This window comes from Xenopus laevis, chromosome 1L (assembly GCF_017654675.1).
Source record: "Xenopus laevis strain J_2021 chromosome 1L, Xenopus_laevis_v10.1, whole genome shotgun sequence".
Lineage (NCBI taxonomy): Eukaryota > Metazoa > Chordata > Amphibia > Anura > Pipidae > Xenopus > Xenopus laevis.
In genome coordinates, this window is record NC_054371.1 from 23,107,669 (window position 1) to 23,132,369 (window position 24,701).

At 39.4% G+C, this 24,701-nt stretch overlaps 1 protein-coding gene across 19 annotated transcripts in view; it reads left to right on the forward strand.

Moving 5' to 3' along the window:
- Window positions 1–22,842, forward strand: part of add1.L (adducin 1 L homeolog) — a 59,024-nt gene extending 36,182 nt beyond the window's left edge. For 3 of the 19 annotated variants that reach the window (XM_041587624.1, XM_041587622.1, XM_041587625.1), the window contains exons 11-18: window positions 2,054–2,155; window positions 4,301–4,390; window positions 4,478–4,495; window positions 8,164–8,256; window positions 14,227–14,383; window positions 15,169–15,474; window positions 16,586–16,669; window positions 22,363–22,842. In XM_041587624.1, coding sequence (XP_041443558.1) covers window positions 2,054–2,155; window positions 4,301–4,390; window positions 4,478–4,495; window positions 8,164–8,256; window positions 14,227–14,383; window positions 15,169–15,474; window positions 16,586–16,669; window positions 22,363–22,745 — 1,233 coding nt within the window. In that variant the 3' untranslated portion in view covers window positions 22,746–22,842. Of the gene's footprint in view, window positions 1–2,053; window positions 2,156–4,300; window positions 4,391–4,477; window positions 4,496–8,163; window positions 8,257–14,226; window positions 14,384–15,168; window positions 15,475–16,585; window positions 16,670–18,612; window positions 18,648–22,362 lie in introns of those variants that run through there. The other 16 variants (XM_041587648.1, XM_041587659.1, XM_041587633.1 and 13 more) reach the window with 10 other exon arrangements.
- The last annotated feature ends 1,859 nt before the right edge of the window (window positions 22,843–24,701 follow it).

Sequence of the window (24,701 nt, forward strand, 5' to 3'; positions counted from 1 at the left end):
ATAGTTCACCAGAATTAGACTTTTTCCAATTACTTTCTATTTTTTATGTGCAACCGTTTTTTAATATTAAAGTGTAATGTGTCATCTTTCACCTTCTACAGCAGCTCTGGGAGGGGGGTCACTGACCCTGTAATTTGTTCTGAATTGATACATTTAGTTGATACATTTGTTATCTTTGTCCCTGCTGAGCAGAATCCCTGCATTTCATTAAAGGCAGCTGTTAGAATTGATACAATAGTTGCTAATACTTCAGAGATGCTGCTGAGAAATGTATTGACTAATGTTGCAAAATAGTAACACAATCTGCATCTGAATTACTGAGCTGCCAGATAGAGGACTTTAAATTTAGAAAGTAATTGAAAAAAAGTCTTTATTTCTCAAGAACTATCTGAAAACAATTGAACTGAAAAAGTGTTTTGGAAGGAGAACAACCCCTTTAATAGGACAGCAGCAATCTGAACCATTACCCGTTCCTCTAGATTCACTTCTACTAGATACACCATGACCCTGATAAATGAAAATTTTCATAGACATGTTACCAAAAATGTTAAAATAACTCTATGCAGTTGAATTACCTCTGGCTGAATAAAACAAACCTGATATATCCCTGCTGGGCTTGTAGTACTATAGCACACACACGAGATAAATATGTATTTTTGGAGACTTAACAGCCCCTTGATTTATGTAGAAGTGGCTCACTTGGTATTTGCCCATGTTTCTCACCTCAAGCCTGTCCTTAGGCTTTCTCCTGTACAATAATATTTGCATTCTGAGATGCATATGTCTGTATTCTATGGATGCTTCAAATCCACCGTTGCAGGATTTGAGCAAATATTCTTGGTTAGGTTTTTTTATGAGTCAAATCAATCGAGAAGCTGTTGGCTTGAAGGCAATCGATATCTGAGAGTACCCAGAGTTGCTTATTTGTCTGTCTTTTTACACAAACACAAAAAATTAGGACACAGTAATATTTTTTTGAAGACTTTACAGTGAGTATTACCATAATCCATTTTGCATTGGTCTGTTTCCTCTCGCCTCTGGCCAGCATTTTCCCTTGTGCTGAATATGACTCCGTCCATGTACATAACCTTGGGAAGCTCCGACGGAGGGAATGAATGAATCATTGCTTCTGGTCTCCCCATTTGTTTTAATGCTCAGCGCCACTACAGAAAGCTTCAAAGCAACTGCTGCCGGGAGATGATTCCATTGATGGAATAATAACTCCTTGCTGCAATCTGCTGCTGCTTACTATGCCCTTTTGATATTTTTTTTTTGACCCCCCCCCCCATTTTTAACCTTCCATTTTTATTTTAATTTAAAGCTAAGGCTGTAAATTTGACTCAGCTCAAATTTCCTTTCAGTTGCTCTACTCTGGCTGTATTCCCGCCAAAAGCCAATACCCGTTGCTGTTTTTTTGTTTTTGTAGCTTCTTTAATTTTGTTTCTATGAAAAACTTTGGTTATGCCCACTCACTGCAAATAATCCCTGGCTATACCCTTTTGTGGCCAAGAGGGCTTTGCTTGCAGCCCCCTGCAGGTGCAAAAGGGTTGGCTAAAGTCTGGTGAGTGTGTTAATATATGCATAAAGCCGCTTTTTCATATTTGCTTTGGTGTTTTCCTAGGAGGATTGAATCAATGATATCTGTTTAAAGACAACCCTCTTATATTAATGCCAGTTCTGTCGTACCAGTACAGAATTCCCGGTCTATTTTCAGACTTCTTTTTGTTATGTTCTTTTCAACTGCCTCAATCATTTATTCAGAAGGGTTTTGCTCTGTATTGTCCATGTACAATGGCTTTTATTGTATGTAGATATATTAAGCTTGTCTATTACAGTAATATTCATAATAATGGAACCATCGGCATGACCTTGTTTTTACCTGTTATAACTTACAGTAGCAATACAAAGGTTCAGCTGCAGATTTGCAGAAGGAAATCGTTGCAGAATATTCATTGGTTCATTTCCCTATGTAACATGCATGATTGTACATTGCATATCTGTTGTTTTTGTACTGATGATTTTAATGTAACCCTCTGATTGTTCTTGGTTGCAGTGGACTAAAGAGGATGGAATGAAATCTGCCACCTCTGCAGTCCCAAACATGTTTGTTCCATTGAACACAGACCCCAAGGAAGTCCAAGAGATGAGGAACAAGGTACTGCTCTGCATTTAATCTGTTTTTGTGTTGGGAAAATCTAGCTCTGTTCAAATTGTGAACTAAAAATGCTTAAAGGACCAGTAACATAAAAATTTTTTTTACAAAAACTAGTTTCCACTTACGGAAAAAAAAAACAAGGTAGTTTTAACTTTCAATTCACAAAGTCTTTATTAAGAAATTACTTACCGATTCTCTGCTTGCTCTCCTCTTCAGAAACGGCGACATTGTGTGACGCTCGTTTTCTCCTCCCTGGCCATCTCCTATAAAAGGCAGGGAGGAGAAACTGAGTGCCGCACAATGGATCGTTGGCAGAGAATCGGTAAGTAATTTCTTAATAAATACTTCGCGAATTGAAAGTTAAAACTGCCTTGGTGGGGTTTTTTTTGTTAAGTAGAAACGAATTTTAAAAAAAAAATTGTTACTGGTCTTTTAAAGGAGAACCAAACCCTTTATATTAAAATCCCCTACCCTACATAGACCCCAGCCTAGGTGTTACCCTCTGTAAATGCCCTTAACTCTTTAGTTCATGGGCGCCATCTTCTTCTCTTCGGTCATCTTCTTTAAAGTGCCGTATCGCTGCATGCCCAGTTGGAGCAGTCTTCAGGTTTCTGACAACTGCGCATGCGCCGAAATTGCCGAAGCACCGGAAGAAGACCCAAAGATTACCGAAGAGAAGAAGTTTGCGCCCTTGAACACCAAGTTTGGGGCATTTACCGAGGGTAACACCTAGGCTGGGGGGAGCAGGGAGGGGGTCTATGTAGGGTAGGGGATTTTAATATAATGGGTTTGGTTCTCCTTTAAGGGTAACTATCTTGAAAATGAAAATTTAATACAAGCTTCAGCATACTGAAATACGAAACTTTCTAAATACAATTGATTAAAAATTCTGTACCGTTTCTGAAATAATCTAGCACAATATCTAGCACAAGACCACCTCTGCATGTAATAGTTCTACAGGAGATACTTGTGACAGGCTCAAGAGCATACAGACTTTTGTGGCTTCAGAACGATAATACTACAGTAATAGAATTATATAGTCATAATACAAATTCCTATCCTTGTTGGAATGTCCAAGATCATATTATAAGTCATTCTTATAGCCCCATCCTTATGTTTTTGTGGCTCCCTCTGTGCCAGCCCAACAGTTGGGAAACATGAGTGCAGCTGCTTTTTTGGATCACCTGTTTTTTTTTTTTGTTTTTTTTTTTATAGAATAGGTAAGAAAAATATGTCGGTGCTTAGTTATACCACATCTAATAATCATATAGGTACAGTATATACTTCAAAAGAGCTATGAATATCCTGTAAATTATATTCTTATAAACTGTGCTTAATGATGCCATTGGTTATAATCAGAGCTTAGTAGTGTCATTTCTGTCACATGACTCATTAAAACTTGTGTATTATAATAAAAAAAAGTACCCATGTTACGAAATATAAGGATATTAGAAGTCACCTTGGAGTGGCTGTATAAAAACACTCTGCCTTCGGCCTTGTGTTTTTTATATGGTCTTTGAACTCCTCTGTAACTTATTATATTCTTATATTTTACAAGAGGGGGTACTTTATTCACTATATATTTAACATGGTATTAAGTTTTATAGCATTATGCAGGTGTACTGGAAGGACACACTGAACAGCTGCTTTTACCTTCATCATCCTATTAGTCTTGAGTTGGTGCCATTTAACGTTAACAGTAACACGTCGTGTGTTTACATTCCACATTTATAGAGTCAGGGGGAATTACCAAGAATTAGGACAGAAGTTTATAACTTGCTGAGCTCTGATCATACAGGTTATACCTGTCATGGCCCCATTCTGATGAGCTAATGCAGGAATTTGTCAGTACAGGTGAAACTCAATAAGTCACCCATAGGCTAGGCTTTAAAGGTTGGGCTATTTTGTGGTTAATTGCTGCAAAACTTATAAATTGTGGGTAATAAGATTTGATTTGGTGTGTGTACATTGTTAAACAGAAAACACTGGCAAACCGGTTGGCAGCATGGAGTCTTGGGACGATTGGTACCATGATAGAAAATGGTTGCTATCAAAACTGTAGCTAAACAACGAAAACACTCCCTGCAAATGGTGCATCAGACTGGAAAGGATTCTATACACTGATCTTTCTTCCTTATGCCATAGATAAGGGACCAGAATTTGCAAGACATTAAAACTGCTGGACCTCAGTCGCAAGTTTTGTGTGGAGTTGTTGTGGACAGGAGCGTTGTGCAGGTCAGTGGACAGTGCCTTCATTCATTTAATTACAGTCTGTTAGTTTTTTTTTGTTCTGTTTCACTAATCGTATTCTTTAATTGACAGAGATTGTCTGTGTATAAGGTAAGTTTTTAAGGCAGCTTCTGTGCCTGTGCAGATTTGCCCAGGTATTAACAATTGGCAGAAAGAGGCTTTAGTGTGTGGTACACGCATGTTAGTTACAGACGCTCCCTGCTCCATCTCTGAATGTTCTGCATGACAATGCTTCTCTATGCAGCAGGCTAGGTAAGCTTCTGGGCGCAATAACAGTCATTCTAAATGTACCTCCACACTAAATGCAAAGATCTTTTTTTTTTTTTTTTTTATTAAAAAAAATGCAGTTCTTTTCTATCTGGCTAGAACTCCACCAGAAATCTGTAGAATTTGGGAATTTTAAACATTGCTTTGGCTTCTAAAGGTGCAGTCCCATCTGGACATGTGTGAATTCCTGCTCACAAAGAAACTTGTTTTTAATTCATACTTCAGCATTTTCTTTAAAGGAATTGTTCAGTGTAAAAATAAAAACTGGGTAGATAGGCTGTGCAAAATAAAAAATGTTTCTAATTTAGTTAGTTAGTTAGCCAAAAAATGTAATGTATAAAGGCTGGAGTGACTGGATGTGTAACATATTATCCAGAAAACTACTTCCTGCTTTTCAGCTCTCTTGGTTTCCATTGATTGGTTACCAGGCAGTAACCAATCAGTGACTTGAGAGGGGGCACATGGGGCATAACTGTTGCTTTAGAATCTGAGCTGAGTGCTGAGGATCAATTGCAAACTCACTGAACAGAAATGTCCCATGTGGGCCCCCTTGAAGTCACTGACTAACTCAGAGTTAGAAAAGCAGGAAGTAGTGTTCTGTTCTGTTATGTTAGACATCCAGTCACTCCAGCCTTTATACATTACATTTTATACTAACTATATTTTTTTATTTTGCACAGTCTATCTATTTACACAGTTTTTATTTTTACACTGAACTGTTCCTTTAAAATGTACGGGTTACTGCACAACAGGATTTTTGACCACTGCAGTACTTTCTGGGAGAACAGAGTCCGTCAGAAAGCCCTTCCATGCCTGCAGTCATTTCCCATTTAATCGTGCGTTTCCGGGTGATCTCAGCTTGACTGTGCCAGCTGCTGCCATAGGCAGAGTCTTTTTCGTTCACACTGAATGCCAGGAAGAGGGAGTTGAATTTTGCTGTACTCTCTGTCAAAAAGCTCTGTGTGCAGTGCAGTCAACCTAATAGATTTATGACCTGTGTAAATTAACTTTTTCCCTAATGATTTTGTGTCTCCATGATATTTGTCTAGTTGGGATCACACCTTTCCATCATCACTAAGCTCCATAATTCTTGTTCAGTATAGAAGTGAGCTGGAAATGTACAGTGTTAACTGATCAAAACAAACTGTATCAACCAAAAATATGTTCATTTGCAAATATTCAGCGAGCTGTTTTGGTTTAAAGTATCACAAGTATCCAAACGTACACATAGTTGCACATGGACAATGTATACTCTGATATGGGTATTCTTTAGGTGGGTAGGAAGCCAGCTGTCATGATTCATAAAAGGAAGTGTCGACGGGAAGCACAAACTGCTTATATATTCTCAGAGGAATAGTGTCTTGCTCTGTTTCATTTGTTTAGCTGTAGCCTGGATTTCTATGTGTGTTAGGACAGTCATTATCTTTAAAGGGGTGGTTCACATTCAAGTCAACTTTTAGTATGTTATAGAATTACTAATTATAAGCAACTTTTCAATTGGTCTTCATTTTTTCTTATATTATATTTTTTTAATTATTTGCCTTCTTCTTCTGACTCTGAAGGATCTTCATACCTTAATTCTATTAGAAAATCATGTAAACATTAAATAAAACCCAATAGGCTGGTTTTGCCTGCAACAAGGATTGTTATCTTGTTATATCTTAGTTTGGAACAAGTACACGATTTCCTTTTTATTATTACAGAGAAAAAGCAAATTATTTCTAAAAATTTTAGGGATGCACAGAATCTAGCATTCGGTTCGGGCTTTTTCAGCAGGATTCGGATTTGGCCGAATCCTTAAGCCCGGCCAAACCGAATCCTAATTTTCATATGCAAATTAGGGGCAGGGAGGGAAATTGAATGATTTTTTGTCACAAAACAAGGAAGAAAAATGTTTTCCCCCTCCCACCCCTAATTTGCATATGCAAATTAGGATTTGGTTCGGTATTCGGCCGAATCCTTCCCAAAGGATTCAGGGGTTTGGCTGAATCCAAAATAGTGGATTCGGTGCATCCCATAAAGATTATTTGGATAAAATGGAGTCTATGAGAGGCTGCCTTTCTGTAATGGAGCTTTTTGGATAACTGGTTTCCAAATAACGCATCCCATACCTGTACTCCTCTTTCTATTCAGTCTTCTATTCATATTTCAGTGTCTTATTCAAATCAATGCATTTGAACCCTAGCAATCAGATTGCTGAAATTGCAAACTGGTGAGCTGCTGAATAAAAAGCTAAATAACTCAAAACCCACAAGTAATAAAAAAACGAAAACCAATTGCAAATGATCTCATAATATCACTCTACACATCATACTAAAAGTTACTTTAAAGGTGAACTACCCCTTTAAATTGGGCAGTGGTTGAACTACTCCGTAGCCTTACACTAGAACACTTCCATATCTTGGACTACTAAAATAATGATTATCCTGCTATTTACCATTTATCATACTATGATCCAACGGTACCCCTTTTCTTTCTATATGGCGACTTGCTTTAAACACTGTTGGGCGCATTTATAAACACTGGGCAAGTTTGCACCTGGGCAAAAAAAAATCTCTGGTTGCTATGGGTTACTGCCTAGGTGCAAATTTGCCCAGTGTTCATAATTGAACCCTTGTGGTCATTTGGAACTGAACTTTTACACTTCTCACGATAGAACAAATATTTAATATATTACATTGCTTTTGTCTTTGCTCTATATACTTGTGTTTCTTATTATTATAGTATTTACTGAATTTGTTCTGCTCTAATGTATATTCAGCAAGTAAAAGGCTTCCATACAAATATATCCCCCTCCGATAAAGTCAATACTATATGTTAGCTGCTCATTTCCATCCTGACATGCTGCCTACCCTTATAACACACAATTATCCATGCAAGGGAGCCACCTTCTACGCTTAAAGGAGAAGGAAAGGCTAAAGCTAAGTAAGCTTTATCAGAAAGGTCTATATAAATATACCAGTAATGCTGCTCCTCTGTCAAAAGAAACACAGCATTTCTTTCCTTCTATTGTGTACACATGGGCTTCTGTATCAGACTTCCTGTTTTCAGCTTAAATCTCTAGGGCTAGGGCTTGAGCATGCTCAGTTTGCTCCTCTCCCCCTCCCTTTTCCCCCTCCCTCCAGTAATCTGAGCCCATAGCTCAGAAGAGGAAGAGACTTGGGCAGCAAGTGAAGTCACAGCAAGCTAATATGGCAGCTGTATCCTAAACAAACAGAGCTACTAGAGCTGTTTACTCAGGTATGGTAAAGTATTCTGTGAAAAAATATAGTGTTATAGCTTGCACTATTGTGGTTAATCCATTGGCAATAAAATGCTTTGGTAGCTTTCCTTCTCCTTTAATACACAAGCCGTTACAAGTAGTCCTCATTTTCGCTGTGTTATATGCATGCCTCACCCATCTCTTGTCATGCCCACATATCTGCATGTTTCTATCCAGCTCATAACAATGTGAGGTCAGTTTGCTCTGTTTACTCCATTTACTGTTACAGGATGCGCCTCTTTCAGACTGTTCGGAAACTATTGAAGGGCTCGATCTTACAGAGCAGACCTTTAGTCCTGCTAAAACCCTCTCAGTTAGAAAGGTACATACAGCCATGTCATTTCTGTTTGTATCTTGGTAGCACTAAAGCAGCGGTGGCATGATGCCCTCTACCTCCTGAGGTCTGTGACTGCTGGCCATACACACGACAATTACGATCTTTCCAAGAAATATTGTTGGTTTCAATACACATGTGTAGAGCTGAATAGTCAGATGTACAGGTAGAAACAACAGAATAGAATTCTTAAAGCCTATGAGTAAGTGCTCACTTTAGACATGAAACGCGTTAGGCTTATGTATGTCCTAATAAAGTCTTTTTAAAGGGGACCTGTCACCCAAACATAAAAAGCTGTATCATAAAAGTCCTTTTCAAATTAAACATGAAATCCAAATTCTTTTTTTATTATAGCATTCATAGTTGTTGTTAATGCAATTAAAAATCTTAGCTGTCAATCAACTATTGCATGCCACTCCTCTATGCCTTAGGCATAGAGGCGGGGCAAGCAATTACTTTCACTTTCCATTCAGCACTTCCTACATGTCACTGCTCTTCCCACATTCCCCCAGTTCTCTTAACCATTTAATTGTGTAACAGGACATGGGGATGGACATCAGGTCCCTCATTCTGGTGCACAAACAGATTCTGAGATGATACAAGACTTGTCTTAATAACAGTGTCCACAAAATGGCTCCTGCCTGCTTGTAATAATTATGAATTCCCAGACTGATGGAAACAAGATTCAAATAATTTATACAGTATAATTTAAGTTAAATTTGCTTGACTAACATGATAACATAGCATTTTTTTGGTTGACGGGTCCCCTTTAACTTTAGAAATACTTGGGCTACTGCTTTAATAGTAGTTGGTCTCTTCCTATTTTTGAATTTTCTGCATACTGTAAAAAAATGATTGCCAACCCTTGGACTGGGGGTTTCCCTGTTAAGAGACCACTTTATAACTTTCTTTTTAATGTCTCTTTTTTTTCTTTTTTGCTCTAAGACAGAGCCACACACCATTGTCTATATGTTTATTAGAAACAATAGAATTTTACCTGTATCTGATGATTCCGCACTAACAATTTGCGATGTACCTTCAAAGGCCCCCGATCATAATTTTCCGGGAAGCCCGATTAATGAGCCAACCGATATCCAAGTCTTCTTTGATAAACGTCTTGCACCGAATATCGTACGAAAATTAGTTTTGTACAATATTATCGGTGCATCTATGGCCACCAGATATACCGCATCAGATCTGCTATTCTGTGATACGTTACTACTGACAAAAACGGATTGTAACACGGGATCACGTTCGGCACAGAAAGAGGAGGATCTAAAAATGTCATTTTCAGTGACCTAAATCGTTACTGCCTATATTTGGCTGGCAGGGCCCTTGTCACTGCTGCTTTAAAAGTTTAATGTGTTTCCTGTTGTGGCTTATACAGATCTATTCCAGCATTGAAGTGTTCTTGCTGTGCTCCCTGTTATAGTAGAATATAGTGTATCATCTGCCCAGCATGAAATCTCTTTCAGCCGGTGTCTTGTCTTTCAACGTGTGTACATTATAGATGTATGTATTTTTCTTTTTGTAAGTCTTTCAATACAATACACAAAAGCCATGAATATCCTGTAAATTATATCCTTATAAACGGTTAGTTCTGATGTCATCAGTTATAAATGGTGAGTTCTGATGTCATTTCTGTTATATGACTCACTGAAACTTGTGTATTATAATAAATAAAGTACCCCCAGTTGCAAAATATGAGGATATTAGAAGTTACCTCAGAGTTCCATGACCTGTATAAAAACACTCGACCTTCGGCCTCGTGTTTTTATATGGTCATGAAACTCCTCGGTAACTTATAATATCCTTATATTTTACAAGAGGGGGTACATTATTCACTATATATTTTACCGGCTATTCATGCCTTATATATTCTCGGGCAAAGTGTCGCCTGTGTAATATCCCCATTTAGAATTGGCCTGCTGTTGAATGTAAATAATCACTTCTGGATGTTTCCAGAAACATTTGCTCATCTTTGTTTCTATAGGAACGGTGTGTGTTTGGTTTTGTTTTTACTCAATGTTTTTATTTAAAAAAACAAACTGACTCAAGGTACACAGATCATAGGGGGGGGGGAGTTTATGCTTAGTTCAACTGTAGTCCTTGTGCATGTCCCATGGGGGTGCCCAAATATTTTTTATTAGCTTTTAGTGTGATGTAGAGTGTCATATTCTGAGACCATTTGTGGTTGATTTTTATTTTTTATGATTTGTGGTTTTTGAGTTATTTGACTTTTTATTCAGCAGCTCTCCAGTTTGCAGCTTCAGCAATCTGGGTGCTAGTTACCCTAGCAACCATGCACTGATTTGAATAAAAAGACTGGAATATAAATAGGAGAGGACTTTAATAGAAAGACGAGTAATAAAAAGTAGCAATAACAATACATTTTTAGCTTTTCAGAGCATTTGTTTTTTAAATGGGGTCAGTAATCCCCATTTTAAAGCTGGAAAGAGGGCAAATAGTTCAAAAACTATAAGATATAAATAATTAAGACCAGCTGTAAAATTACTTAGAATTGGCCATTCTATAACAAAATACAAGTTAACTTAATGGTGAACCACCCTTTAAAGCAGCTACTTCTAAGAGTATGCAGCTTCCAAAACACACTGGTCTTGATGGGGAAAAAGCTCCCCCCATTGATGAAAAGTCTTGAGAAATAGATTCAGCTTTCTACAATGGGCAGAATCCCAAAATCCATCACTTCAACATGGAACAAGGTAAAGGAGGGATTCAATGACTGCTGGGGGTGACGTGTACAAAATTGGTATTGAAAGAATCTAGAGATGAAGTGAATATTAAATCCCGTTTGGGGGTTAAAATGAGGTAAAGAAAAAATATTTGAGACGTGGCAGCCCTAGGACACTGTGTTTGTATGCTAATGACATATACTGATCCCTGACTTGAAATAAAATAGAGACTTCAGAGTCTTAATTTTCAGATGAAAAAAAAAAATATATATATATATATTGTAAAATGTAAGAAAGAGATATAGAGTCTGCAGCAGCTCCCTGGCAGGCATTCTCTGTGTATTAGCTAATGGTCTCTTCAGCAAGACCCACCCGTATCCAGTTACAAAAAAAGAGGAGCTGCTCCCCAGCACTATTCCTGCTTTTCTTCTCCTTGCTTTCGCCTACACATTCTGGTTTCTATGGCAATCCTGAAAGCACAGTAGGGATTCTGGGTTACAAGGCTGAGGATTTAAGCAGAGATATTATCTATCATCGATCTATATATCTATCATCATATTACTGTAGTATAAGGAATATCATCTCTATCTATCTATCTATCTATCTATCTATCTATCATCTATCAATATATCTATCTGTTTATCTATCTATCTGTCTGCCTGTATCTGTTTATCTATCTATCTATCATCTGATCTTCATATCACAGTAGTATAAGGAAATAATGGCTAAAAATATTATAATCTGTTGCCTAAATTGTCACAATATCACTTTGGCAAAGTCTGACATTTTTTTCCCACATCAGCTTAAGTTTCTTATAATGGCCATGTGTAGGGAAATCACACCTGGTAGAGTAGTAATTGCCTGAAAATATTTTTAATTTTCCTTGCTGGGGAAAAAATGGGAGGTGAATTTTGTTTTAGCAGGTCAGGGGGAATGATAAAGATTGAGAATATTTCCCCAGTGTTAGTAAATCTGCCCCTAAAGCTGGCCATACATATGGAGATCCGCTTGGAAGTGGGCGATATTGGGCTTATCCATTCGTGGACGGATCGGATCACAACAAGGAGAATATGGGTGGTTGAATTAAGAACCACATCAACAAACAGACACAGTCCTTGATCCAACGGGATTTTTAAACCCACCTGATCGACCTGGCCAGATATGTATTGGGGAAACCTGTCTGAGGGCCCCATACACTGCCCAATAAGCTGATTTTGGAATGGAGGACAATTTCAGCCATTGAAATGCTCAAGACCAGATGTACCACCTCCCATTGACTTCAGTGGGCACTCCCCCTCCTCCTCCTCACTAGAGCACTACTACAGGCAGTTGTCAGAGCCTGTACCAGCAGTGTCAGGAGGCTCCCATTACAGTGAGTGGGAGAAAGTGTAAATGGGATTTCAAGGTTCCCTAGCTTTGCCATGTGATAAATAACAGCCTTATTCTGCTGAAGTGATCAAAGGTGTGGAGCAACCCTACTGACAGTGATGGAAAGCAGACGAACAAACGACGTTCTCAGTCTTATTTGCATAACGACTCCCATCTGTCTTTAATTGCACATTATTAACTCCTTACTGGGAAGTGTCTTGAATGCTTCATTATGTGCTGCTTCAGGTTTATACAGAAGGATATGCAGGTTTTGTTGCACAAGAATGTGGGTGGGTGGGTGTTTTTTTCTGGGAGTATATGTAGCCCAACTCTCACCATCCCAGGAAAGTGCAGTCCAACAGCAATGGAGCAGTGTTCCCAGACTCTGGGTCTGTTGGAGAGGCCGTGTATTGAGATTTGTGGTAAATAATGGGCAAATAATTTGCTCTCCTAGATACTCGTGGAAGCCTGACTGAAGTGTCAGTGAGATTTAGGGGTGAACACATACTTGCTGTCCTAGACAGGTTGTTTTCTCTATAAGGAACCTAGGGCTTTTTCCTACTGCAGCAGCTTTAGGGGTGCCTGGATTCCCAGGGGGGAGCAATGAAGAGTAGAGGCAAGTGGAAGGTCCAGTTCGTATGGCAGCAATGAACCTAAAAGTTCTTGGAAAAATGCTAGGAAATGGCTTGTCCTGTGTCTATGGCATTGCCAAAGGGAGCCCTGGACAAATTTCGGGCCTTAACACAGGGTTTAAACTGATCATTTCCACAAAAAATTAACTGATTTAGGGAGAACTGGTTGCTTTCACCTGTTTAATTGATAACCTTCTCTCTGGCAAGCCTCTGCATCTCAAAGGAAGGGGAAGAATACCTCTAACCCCATAAAGGTGTTGGTATGGACTAAAAGAAGGAATGGACTAGGTCTAGGCCTGTCCCAAGTTTTGAGTTTACATTCCCTTTAGGGCAGAAACACATGGTCAGATTCGGGGAGATTAGTTGCCCGGCGACAAATCTCCTCTTCTTCAGGGCGACTAATCTCCCCGAACTGCCTTCCCTCCGGCTAGAATGAAGATCACCGGCGGGATGGCATTCTCGCCTCTCGAGGACACTTCGGGCGATTTCGGAAAACGAATCGCTCAGAGTGCCATCCTTACTGTGATTTTAATTCTAGCCGGTGGGAAGGCAGTTTGAGGAGATTAGTCGCCCTGAAGAAGAGGAGATTTGTCGGCGGGCGACTAATCTCCCCAAATCTGACCGTGTGTCTCTACCCTTAATCTTGCAAATTTGTGGGAATTTGTCTGGTTTGGGTTGTGTCCTTTTCCCAGAATTTTTGAACCCTTATTTTCCATATTATCATTACAACTTCACCCCTGGTATAGTAACAACAGGCCTGTGCTGTCTGTTTTGAAAACACTTACTTAGTCGTTAGATCAGTTTGTGCACTGGGATCCCCACATACCTGGGGGAAAACATTTACAAAATACACCACTTCTCGGCGTATACACAAAATAGCCTGTTAAGGTTGTGACCTTTGACTCAGAGCTGTTGCTATCAAGCTGTTGTAGCTCTGCAGTTTCAATGGGTAAATCATATGCAAGATAAATCCACCTTGCTGTAGGTTCTACATTTGCAGCCTTATTTTTCAGCATTTTACCATATTAAAACTGTTCATATTTGAGGGGAAAAAAACAAATTGTAAGTGGGTCATGTCCACTAAAGGGTTGTAAAGGGGAAGCATTTCCACAGGCTTCTGTAAACAAAACTATAAATATATATAACATAAATATAATATAAAAACTGCTATTCTTTCATGGTGACTAATGCACAATGCCTTTGTGTGTATTTGTATAGAACGCTTACACAATACCTGTGTTTTGTTTTTGTTTTCCTTTAAAAAGGGAGAGCTGGTGACTGCATCCAAAGCTATCATTGAGAAGGAATATCAGCCCAAAATGATTGTCAGCACCACTGGCCCAAACCCATTCAACAAATTCTCAGACCGAGAACTGGAAGAGTATCGCAAGGAAATTGAACGGAAACAGAAGGACACTGAAGGTTTGTTGCCTTTATGTTAATAGATCGTAGTCATAATCCTCCAATACCTACACAGTGACATTAGCACTTACTCTATTGGCTGTCCTGCTGCATTGAAAGAAATGGACCAAATAGTCTCATCAGAAAGAGCCTGTGTGAGAGGATTAGAGAGGTAAAAAACGATTGGGGTCAGACAAGTGGCACCTCTCTGTTCCAGGGCAATTCAGATTTGGGTCAGATTAGTAATTTAGCTCGTAGTAAACGTTGTTTAAGGCTGTGATTGCCTTGGGTTGGTACAGAAGCACAAAACATAATGTACAACATTTCTAGCTACTTCTTTAGTTTAACTTTCCTAATCCTTTAAATATAACCTAGCCTAATTTATTCAGTTATTCTTTAACCCCATCCTAGACTTTCTCCTTTAAAGGGGCACTAAACCATTAGATAACAGTGATGTGGTCTTAAATCGGCCTGTTATAGTTAGTGATAATCATCATTTGTCATATATGCATTCACCCTCTAGTTGGACTTAATTGTCTCTCCCATTGACACGGAGCTGTGATTTCCCTTAGCTAATGCAGGGCAACATAGAGTATCTAGTAAACATTGTAATATCCTGCAGATTACACTCTGTCCTGCATTTGTGTTCTCTTGTAACATTTATTACTAGCAGCTTATTGGGTAAGTATCCTGTATGTTACAAAGCTGTTAGTGAAACATCAGAGCATTCTTCCTCTTGCACTAATCACCTGGTGCGTTTGCATATCTGCTCGTGTGTACAACTGTGCAACATGTGTCCCACCTAGATGACTTGTCCCAGACTGCTGTGCAGAAGACGTCCCTACAAGAAGTTTCCATTCACGGGCCAAATGGAGAAGCTGTAAAGTCCCAAAGTGAGGCAGAAGGCACTGAGCAGATACAAACATCTCTAGCTGAAGTCAATGGTGAGGAACCTATAGCTGCGTCAGAACACGATCACTCTGAGTTACCTATTACAGGGGTCTTAAATGCAGAAGTAAAGCCAGAAGAGATTCTTTCACCCCATAAGGAATTCCATTCAGCCGTCATCCGTGCCCTTAACTTCAGCTCTGACTTCATAGCTAGTACCACAGGTACCCTCCAACCAATGAGAAACCTCCACAATCAAGCCTTCCACCATCCTTCCTTAATCAGCTCTGTCTCTTTCTTACCTCTATGATCACTCTTATATATAAGGTTCTCTGGAAATCTCTCTTCCTGCTCGTATGGTGTTGTGGTGCTGTTCTAACACAGGGCTTCTGGTTTAAAATCCAACTGTTGAACAAAGATACCTCACAGGTGGTTCTTGGGGTAAAGCTAGCATTGATTGGTGCAGACAACTTTTATAACGTTGGTTAATGATTGGGCAGGCTTTAGACTTTCTGATTGTATTTAAATTCTTTTGGGAGGAGTAACACACATTTAGGGGCAGATTTATTAAGGTTCGAATTGGATATTTGAATTCGAATTGGAAATGTACATTTTTGAGTTGGATTTTTGGCAAATTTGAGTTGGGGATAATCCAAACTCTAATTCGAATTCGAGATTTATCATACCTCGACCCTGGGAACAACTCGAATTTGACTATTCTCCACCTAAAACCTGCCGAGTTCATGTAGGAGTAAGTGGCAGAATTCGATTGACCCATTTGAAGATGTTAATAGCCTTCCTGACATTCAAGTTTTTTTGGAGAAAAAACTCAATTCTGGTTTAATCAAATTCGATTCGAGTTTTCGGTAAGTTTCTTACAGGTTTTAGACATTCAAGTTTTTTTTCTTAAATATGATACTATTCGTATTTCTAGGTTCATTCGAATTAAAAAAACTCTAACATTCGACCTTTGATAAATCTGCCCCTTACAGTAGTAGCACCAGAAATTAGGGATGCACCAAATCCACTGATTTGGATTCAGCTGAATACTGTACCGAATCCTAATTTGCATATGCAAATTAGGGGTGGGAATGGGAAAACATTTTTTACTTCCTTGTTTTGTGACAAAAAGTCACACCCTTTCCCTCCCCGCCCCTTATTTGCCTTTGCAAATTTGGAATCGGTTCACCCGGGCCGAAGGATTCGGCCGAATCTTGCTGAAAATGGCTGAATCCTGGCAGAATCCTGAACCCGAATCCTGGATTCGGTGCATCCCTACCACAAATACATCTATAATTGCATTCTGATGGTCTTCTTTTATGTTTAATTGTGCAGAACAATTAGAAGAGCCGGCAGATGAGAAGGAAGCGCCAGCTGAACACATTCGCACACCCCCAAGCACACCCATTAAACCAGAAGGTACGTTGGTGTTTAACTGTAGGTGTTGCACTAAATGTTACACACACTCAGGCCTGGGTACATGTGCTGCTGTTGGTAGGTTTGGATAATGGAAAAGTACTTGTCATACAAAGCTATATATCATATACAGTAAGGACATTTTAAACTGAATGTTTCTCCCACTGCACAAGAGACTCATACTGGAGCCGCCCAGTGTTCTTTTGTTATTGATACACATGCCCCAAAGTAGCTTTATATTCTTCTTCCATTGTTCTTTTCTATTCTCTTAACAACTGAATCGTTATTGTACCTTGGTGTGTAATACGGTGCCAAGTGACCAGTATGTTTGGCTACATGTATCCCTGTAAATAAAATCACCTGGGAAGACTTGTTGCATTTCCATAGCCATACAAGTTAATGGTGCCCCATTTAGCCACTGGTTGTCCAGCCTTTGCCCATATAATGCATTCTAGGCTTTAAATGTCATTATTCATATGATTTCTTTTAGTGCTCATTTAGATTGAGCAGAACATCCCCCTTCAGAGCAAGTGCTTCCTATCTGGAATAAAGGAGTAGGGAATACAGGTATGGGACCTGTTATCCAGAAGGCTTGGGACCTGGGGTTTTCAGGATAATGGATCTTTCCGTAATTTTGACCATCATACCTTAAAGGAAAATTCAACCCTTTAAGAAATAAACCCGCACCCCCTACCCCACGTAGACCCTCCTCCCTCCAGCCTAACTGCCCCCCGGGAAAATGCCCCATACTTATACTAACCCCTCAGCGCAGTTTCTGGCATCCGAGTTCCACACGTCCATCCTCCGGGTCTTCGGCAAGCGGAGTGGGAGATCGGCATGTCGGCACATACACAGTTGGAGCAATTTGGCGGTTACCAACAACTGCACATGCGCTGAAACTCGCGAGAATTGCCAAAGCGCTGGAAGAAGACGAAGACCCGGAAGATGGCTGCGTGGAACTGTGATGCCTGAATTTGTGCCGAGGGGTAAGTATAAAGTATGGGGCATTTCCCCGGGGGGGGGGACTAATAAGGATTATATCTTAGTACATGGGACCTGTTATTCAGAATGCTGTGGCTTTCTGGATAATGGATCTTTCCGTAATTTGGATCTTCATACTTTAAGTCCACTAGAAAATCATATAAACATTAAATAAACCCAATAGGCTGCTTTTACTTCCAATAATGACTAATTAAATCTTAGTTTTAATAAAGTACAAGTTGCTGTTTTATTATTACAGAGAAAAAGCAAATAATTTTTTTTAAAATTTGGATTAATTAGAGTCTATATGAGACAGCCTTTCTGTAATTCGAAGCTTTCTGGATAACAGGTTTACAGATAACAGATCCTATACCCTGTAGTCAGGGATTTTGATAAGCCTCTTTCCTATAAATGTAACATCTTTCCCTTTAAAGCGATACCGTGTTTCTACTTGAACGCAATGTATTTACTTGTAGTGTGTAAAATCGTAGCAGGGCAGCTAACACGTTTTCATTGATCCTGGTTTGGGGTAACGTCTGAGAAACTAATATTGTGCAATAAGGCCAAAAACTGGCCAGAAACTATGCATGGAATGTTCTAGTATCCAACTGCCATCTGTCCCTAAGAATTGTACCGCCAGTTTGTCCCATGTTGAAGGTGCAAGCCCCGTGTTCATACAAATTGCCCCTGTGTGTGTGTGAACTTCTCTATTAGAATATTTAGCGTTAGGCGTGAATAGTGACCCTACAGTTCGCCATCTGTTTTATTTCTGGCTCAGCTGCCTATGCTCTCAGCTCTGTTGTGTTTCTATTTCCCTTCCTCATACTGACAATCACGTGTCTCGCTGTCATCTCCTGAGTGGCACCAGCCATTCAGCTGACATTTAGCCCAACAACTTCGATGAATGCATTCGATTTTTTTTTCCACTTGTGCTTTTTTTCTTCTTGTGGCTGCCTTGCAAACAGGAGACGGATATGCTAAAGAATACCTGTTACCATAGTAAGTAGCATTTCATTCTCCGCTTCCTTTATTTTATCCCCGAATCCTTCTGTGCTTTGCTTCATTCTATCACATCTTTATTTCAGTTTTACTAACCACAGCAATCCAGGCTTTTTTCTCCTGGGTTCGACAGAGAGTGGGAAATTGAAATTGCAGAGGTCAGCCCTATACTTTATTAGAGTGGGCCCTTAAATGGAAACCTCTGCCTTGTCACATGTACCAAGTTGATATACTTATATACTTATACTTATATACTTATTATAAACAAGTTCCTGTGTAGCCATGGCATTCAACATCCAATAGGGCTTAATTGGGAGTTACATTTCATTATTATCCTTTGCAGATTCCACAGCTCTATTTTGTTTAGTACTTGGTGGTGATGATAAATAGACAAAATCATTCTTGTCTCTGCACATACCTTACGATACGATTGTTTCCTTCCAATTTTCCCATGTAGTGGGCAAATATAAAAATATATATATATATATATATATATATATATATATATATATATATTTGCCCAAATATATATATTTATACATATAAATATATATATATATATATATATATATATATATATATATATATATATATATATATATATATATATATATATATATATATATATATATATATATATATATATATATATATAGTACCTCCTCGTGTAAAATATAAGGATATTATAAGTTACCAAGGAGTTCCATGACCATATCGGCCGAGTGTTTTTATACAGGTCACGGAACTCCGAGGTTACTTCTAATATCCTCATATTTTGAAACAGGGGGTACTTTATTTATTATAATAGACACGTTTTAGTGAGTCATGTGACCAAAATGACTTTACTAAGCTCTGATTATAACCAGAGCTTTATATAGTGAATAAAGTACCCCTTATTGTAAAATATAAGGATATTATAAGTCACCAAGGAGTTTCATGACCATATAAAAGCACAAGGCCGGAACTCCGAGGTTACAGGTCATGGAACTCCGAGGTTACTTCTAATATCCTTATATTTTACAATAGGGGGTACTTTATTTATTATAATACACAAGTTTCAGTGAGTCATGTGACAGAAATTACATCACTACTCACCGTTTATAACTGATGACATCACTAGTCACCGTTTATAAGGATATAATTTACAGGATATTCATGGCTTTTGTGTATTATATAGTGAATAAATAATAATTATAAGTCACCAAGGAATTTCATGACCATATAAAAACATGAGGCTGAAGGCTGAGTGTTTTTTATACAGGTCATGGAACTCTGAGGTAACTTCTAATATCCTCATATTTTGCAACAGGGGGTACTTTATTTATTATAATACACACGTTTCAGTGAGTCGTGTGACAGAAATTACATCACTACTCATCCTTTATAACTGATAAGAGAGAGAGTGCTGTTGCACTCTAGGGACTTAAACATTAAAAAACTTTATTCAGAATTGATGTTTCGACCCTCAATGGGGTCTTTATCAAGATTACATATATATATATATATATTTGTTAGCCAGATTATATTGAAATGAGGATGCACATGGAGCCTATAGGTAGACAGTGGGCCATTAGAAATACTTTTGAGGGTCACATCAGACAGATCTTTTACAAAATCAGACTGTGATTTCCATTTTATCTCCAGTACTGGCAAAAAAATAAATATGGATTGATTTATCAGCCGTCGTTTTGTTTGACAAGCCGTACAGATGAGTAGTTCTACACAAACATTTACCTTCTGCATTGGAACAATTTGCTGCAACGTGCAAAATAATTTGTCCAGATGGTTCATCCCCACGTGGGATTAGCAGCGATTAATGATTTGAAAGGGTGTAAGTGCTCAATGCTGCCACTGAGCTGCACCAAGCACTAATAACCTATATGGATAACTTTCAGAAAATTTTTCATAATTGGAAAAATAGATTTAACTGCCAACTGTGGTTGGGTGTGTAATAGATCTGCCCCGTTGTATAGATACGTATAGAACATTCTGGAAGACATGGAGCAAACTAGAATATTGCTGAAAGGTTCTGTCCTACTTCATAGAGAGGGGAGGTACATATAAAGCAAAGCTCTTGCCTCCTCCCAACCAGGTGGGATCCTATATCCTATTACTGTTTGAATATTTGTTCTACTTCTCTCTCTTCTCTAATTTGTTCTACTCTTCTTCTTCTCTCTCTTCTCTAATTTGTTCTACTCTTCTACTTCTCTCTCTTCTCTATTTCTCTTTTTATGAACTGTTTTGTGCTGATCTTTCTCTCCTCCTTCCTGAACTGTCTTTTCTCCTGCTTTCAAACTTTTCTCCTCTCATTTATTCCTCTTACCGTTTCTTCCTCATACCCAGTTTTCTTCCCTCTCTTTATGCTGCTGACAAACGTAGCTGCTCCGGCTGTTTTACCCCCTAGTAATCAGTAGGTTAAATGATTAATGCTCAGAAGCCCTGCCCATACGTTTAAATAATAGTTGTTGGTAACACACAACGGTAATGCAGCTGTACTTAAAGGGGTGGTTCACCTTTGTTAACTTTTAGTATGTTCTAGAATGGCAATTCTAAGTAACTTTCCAGTTGGTCTTCATTATTTATTTTTCATAGTTTTATAATTATTTGTAGGGTCAGATTGGACATTAGGGGCCCACCGGGTTCCAAACCTCTAGGGGCCCCCAGCACACATGCGTGAACTCCAGGGCACCCGCGCCCATGCGCCAACTCCGGGCCCTCCATGCACAAATGCTGGTGCATGCCGCCTCAGTATGTTTTCTCGGTGGGGGGGGGGGCCCGGCATATCGGTGGAGGGGGTCTGGGCCGGAGGTGGCACACCAGGTTTTTTCCCGGTGTCCCGTTGGTCTGACCCTGATTATTTGCCTCTTTCTTCTGACTTTTTCCAGATTTCAAATCCTCTGTGAGGCTACAAATATATTGTTATTGCTACTTTTTATTGCATCTTTCTATTCAGGCCTCTCCTATTCATATTCCAGTCTCTTATTCAAATCAGTGTGTGGTTGCTAGCGTAACTGGGACCCTAGCAACCAGATGGCTGAAATGGCAAGTTGGAGAGCTGCTGAATAAAAAGCTAAATAACTCAAAAGCCACAAGACCAATTGCAAATTGCCTCAGAATATCACTCTCTTCATCATACTAAAAATTAACTCAACAGTGAACAACCCCTTTAAGAGGAAATTAAATATTGGTGAGGGCAAATCAGTTCATTGCTGGTGGGGATACGACTCATTTGGAAAGTTTAGTACATTGCTAACGATTCAATGTCATCTGACAACATTCTAATATTCAATATGTCGTCATCATTTTTTTTTTTTATAATTATTATTATTATTTGAAGCTGTTCAGCCTTTGACGAGTCTCTGAGTGTTTGACTGCTTTTTAACTTCAATTTCCGCCTGCTTTTTCCTTAAACATATAAACCGCCGCCCCTCATACCAGGGTTAATCTCACGTGAATATATTACACACTTGTGCAGGTGATCACTTCTGTGCTCTCTCTGTGGTGTCCCAGAATACTTTTGGCTAGATACAGAGTTACATAGATGTTACTGATCCCGCCCATCTGGGAATGGCTCCGCCCACAGTCCATTGACGACTGGAGGAGTGTATTAAACATGGCGGTGTTTGTTGGTGTAACAAGTGTGTAATATTATTATGTGAGAATGTGGTAAGACCAGACACTGTTCACTTACCCTTGTCTTTCCGCCCCTCCCACAGAATCGCAGCAGGAGCAAACCTACAAAGATGACAGTGATGCTGCAACGTTCAAGCAAACGCTCCCAGACCTCACCCCAGACGAGCCATCTGAGGAACTGGCCACCCCAATTTCAGCAAAAGAAGGGGATGAACAAAGTGTTCCTTGTGACAGAGACATAACTAAGCTCCCTACAGAATCCGCCCCTGAAGAGAAGGAAGAGGCGGAGCCCCAGCCCAAAGACACACCCACTGAGGAGCCTGTGCAGGCAGACCCCGCCCCTGCGGATGCATCCCTAGTAGATGCCGGTAGCGATGAATCCCCAGGCAAATCTCCTTCCAAAAAGAAAAAGAAATTCCGTACCCCTTCCTTCCTGAAAAAGAACAAAAAGAAGAGCGAGTCGTGAGGATGTGCAGGCGCACTGTCATGTTTCTGAGGGTCTGCTCGTAGCCGCTACATTGTACCCCATTGTATCTCTCATTATATAAAGGAATGCAACTGAACCTCCTCGTTAGTCAGCGCTTCGTTCTCCTGGTTAATCCGGGAAATCCACTCGCATTTTAGGTGCTAACTGATGAGTTCAGCTGATAATGTGGGGTCACGTAACTGCACATGCTCAGTGTAAGCCTATAGCCCCAACCCCTTGTTTTAATCATGTACCTGACTGACCAATAAACCATCACATGCTATATATATATATATATATATATATATATATATATATATATATATATATATATATATATATATATATATATATATATATATATATATATATATACTGATCCCTCACACTCCTGTCTTGTATATACATCTCTCTGCTTCACCCTGTGCTAGACAAGCTTTAGTACTAATGTCCCTCCCCCATTAGATCCTGTGTTACACTTATCACTGTATCAATGGCTTCACTGGCCAATCAGAGTTGGGTGCAACAGTGGAGTCTTCTAGCCCTGCCCACCACCGCTCTGGGGGAGGAGCATGAGGCGCCTGTGTAATCCAGTCAAGCAAAGATGATTTTAATCCGATATCTCAGAATTCTACCATGTATTCTTTTGTGCTGAATTGTTTGTTGCATGGGACCAGCACTCCTGCTGAATTCTGGGAAGCTTTGGGAACAAAGAAACTTGTATGGGAAACAATTGGAGCAAATTCTCATCAAATCAGAAACTTTCCTCCAGTTTATGGTTTAACTCTTAATAATCCGCAGTGTTATGGGTCTGTGTTGCCAACTTGCCTGTACCCCCTATTGTAAAATATAAGGATATTATAAGTTACCGAGGAGTTCCATGACCATATAAAAACATGAGGCCGAAGGTCATGGAACTCCGACGTAACTTCTAATATCCTCATATTTTACAACAGGGGGTACTTTATTTATTATAATACACAAGTTTCACTGAGTCGTGTGACAGAAATGACATCACTAGAACCATTTATAAGGATATAAAAGATATTCATGGCTTTTGTGTATTATACATATACATATAATTTGGTTTTATTTCCTGATTTTCTGTCCTGGCTGCTCCATGGATTTACAGTGCCAAGCCAGGGATAACTGGGGGCCTGATTGGATACAGTTGTTTTCTACCCCCCAATCACAGCTCTTTTTATGGCGGTGGCCTGACAATATATTGTATGTACCCCGGGGCAGCAGCACAGAATAGACGTCTCTTTATTTGTATACTGAATGATATTGTGACTGTGCCCAGAATCCCTCCAATAGCAGCAGCTTTTATTCTACAGAGGGGCATGTGACCACTATTTGCACCATTACATCTCTGACTACAGACAGACAGACAGACACACACAGACAGACACACACACAGACAGACACACACACACACAGACAGACACACACACAGACAGACACACACACAGACAGACACACACACAGACAGACACACACACAGACAGACACACACACAGACAGACACACACACAGACACAAGGAAATCCTATAGTGTAAATGTGACCGGTGAATTCATCTCTCTAATGGAATCTCTATTGCCTTCACTAACTGGAAGTTGTACATCCATGTGTTGGCTACACACACACACGTGAGCTTGCACTCTATTTTCCTATTCTATTACACAGGCCCTTGCATGCACACAATCATTGGCACGGGGACACCATTGGCACTTTGTAGCCTCCTCCTCCTCTGAGGACAAATGTGAAGTTTGTATATAAAGCAGCTGCGTGAGCCTCAGAACACTTTCCACTTGCAGTGAATGAGTCGGGAGAAAATGGAAAGGAGGGAGGAGAATATAAAGGCAATAACAGCCGTGTTTTATTTGTTACCGCTGTCAGATATTTTAATAAGATATTGTGGAACAAAGTGAGGCCCCCTTCCCATGGCCATTCT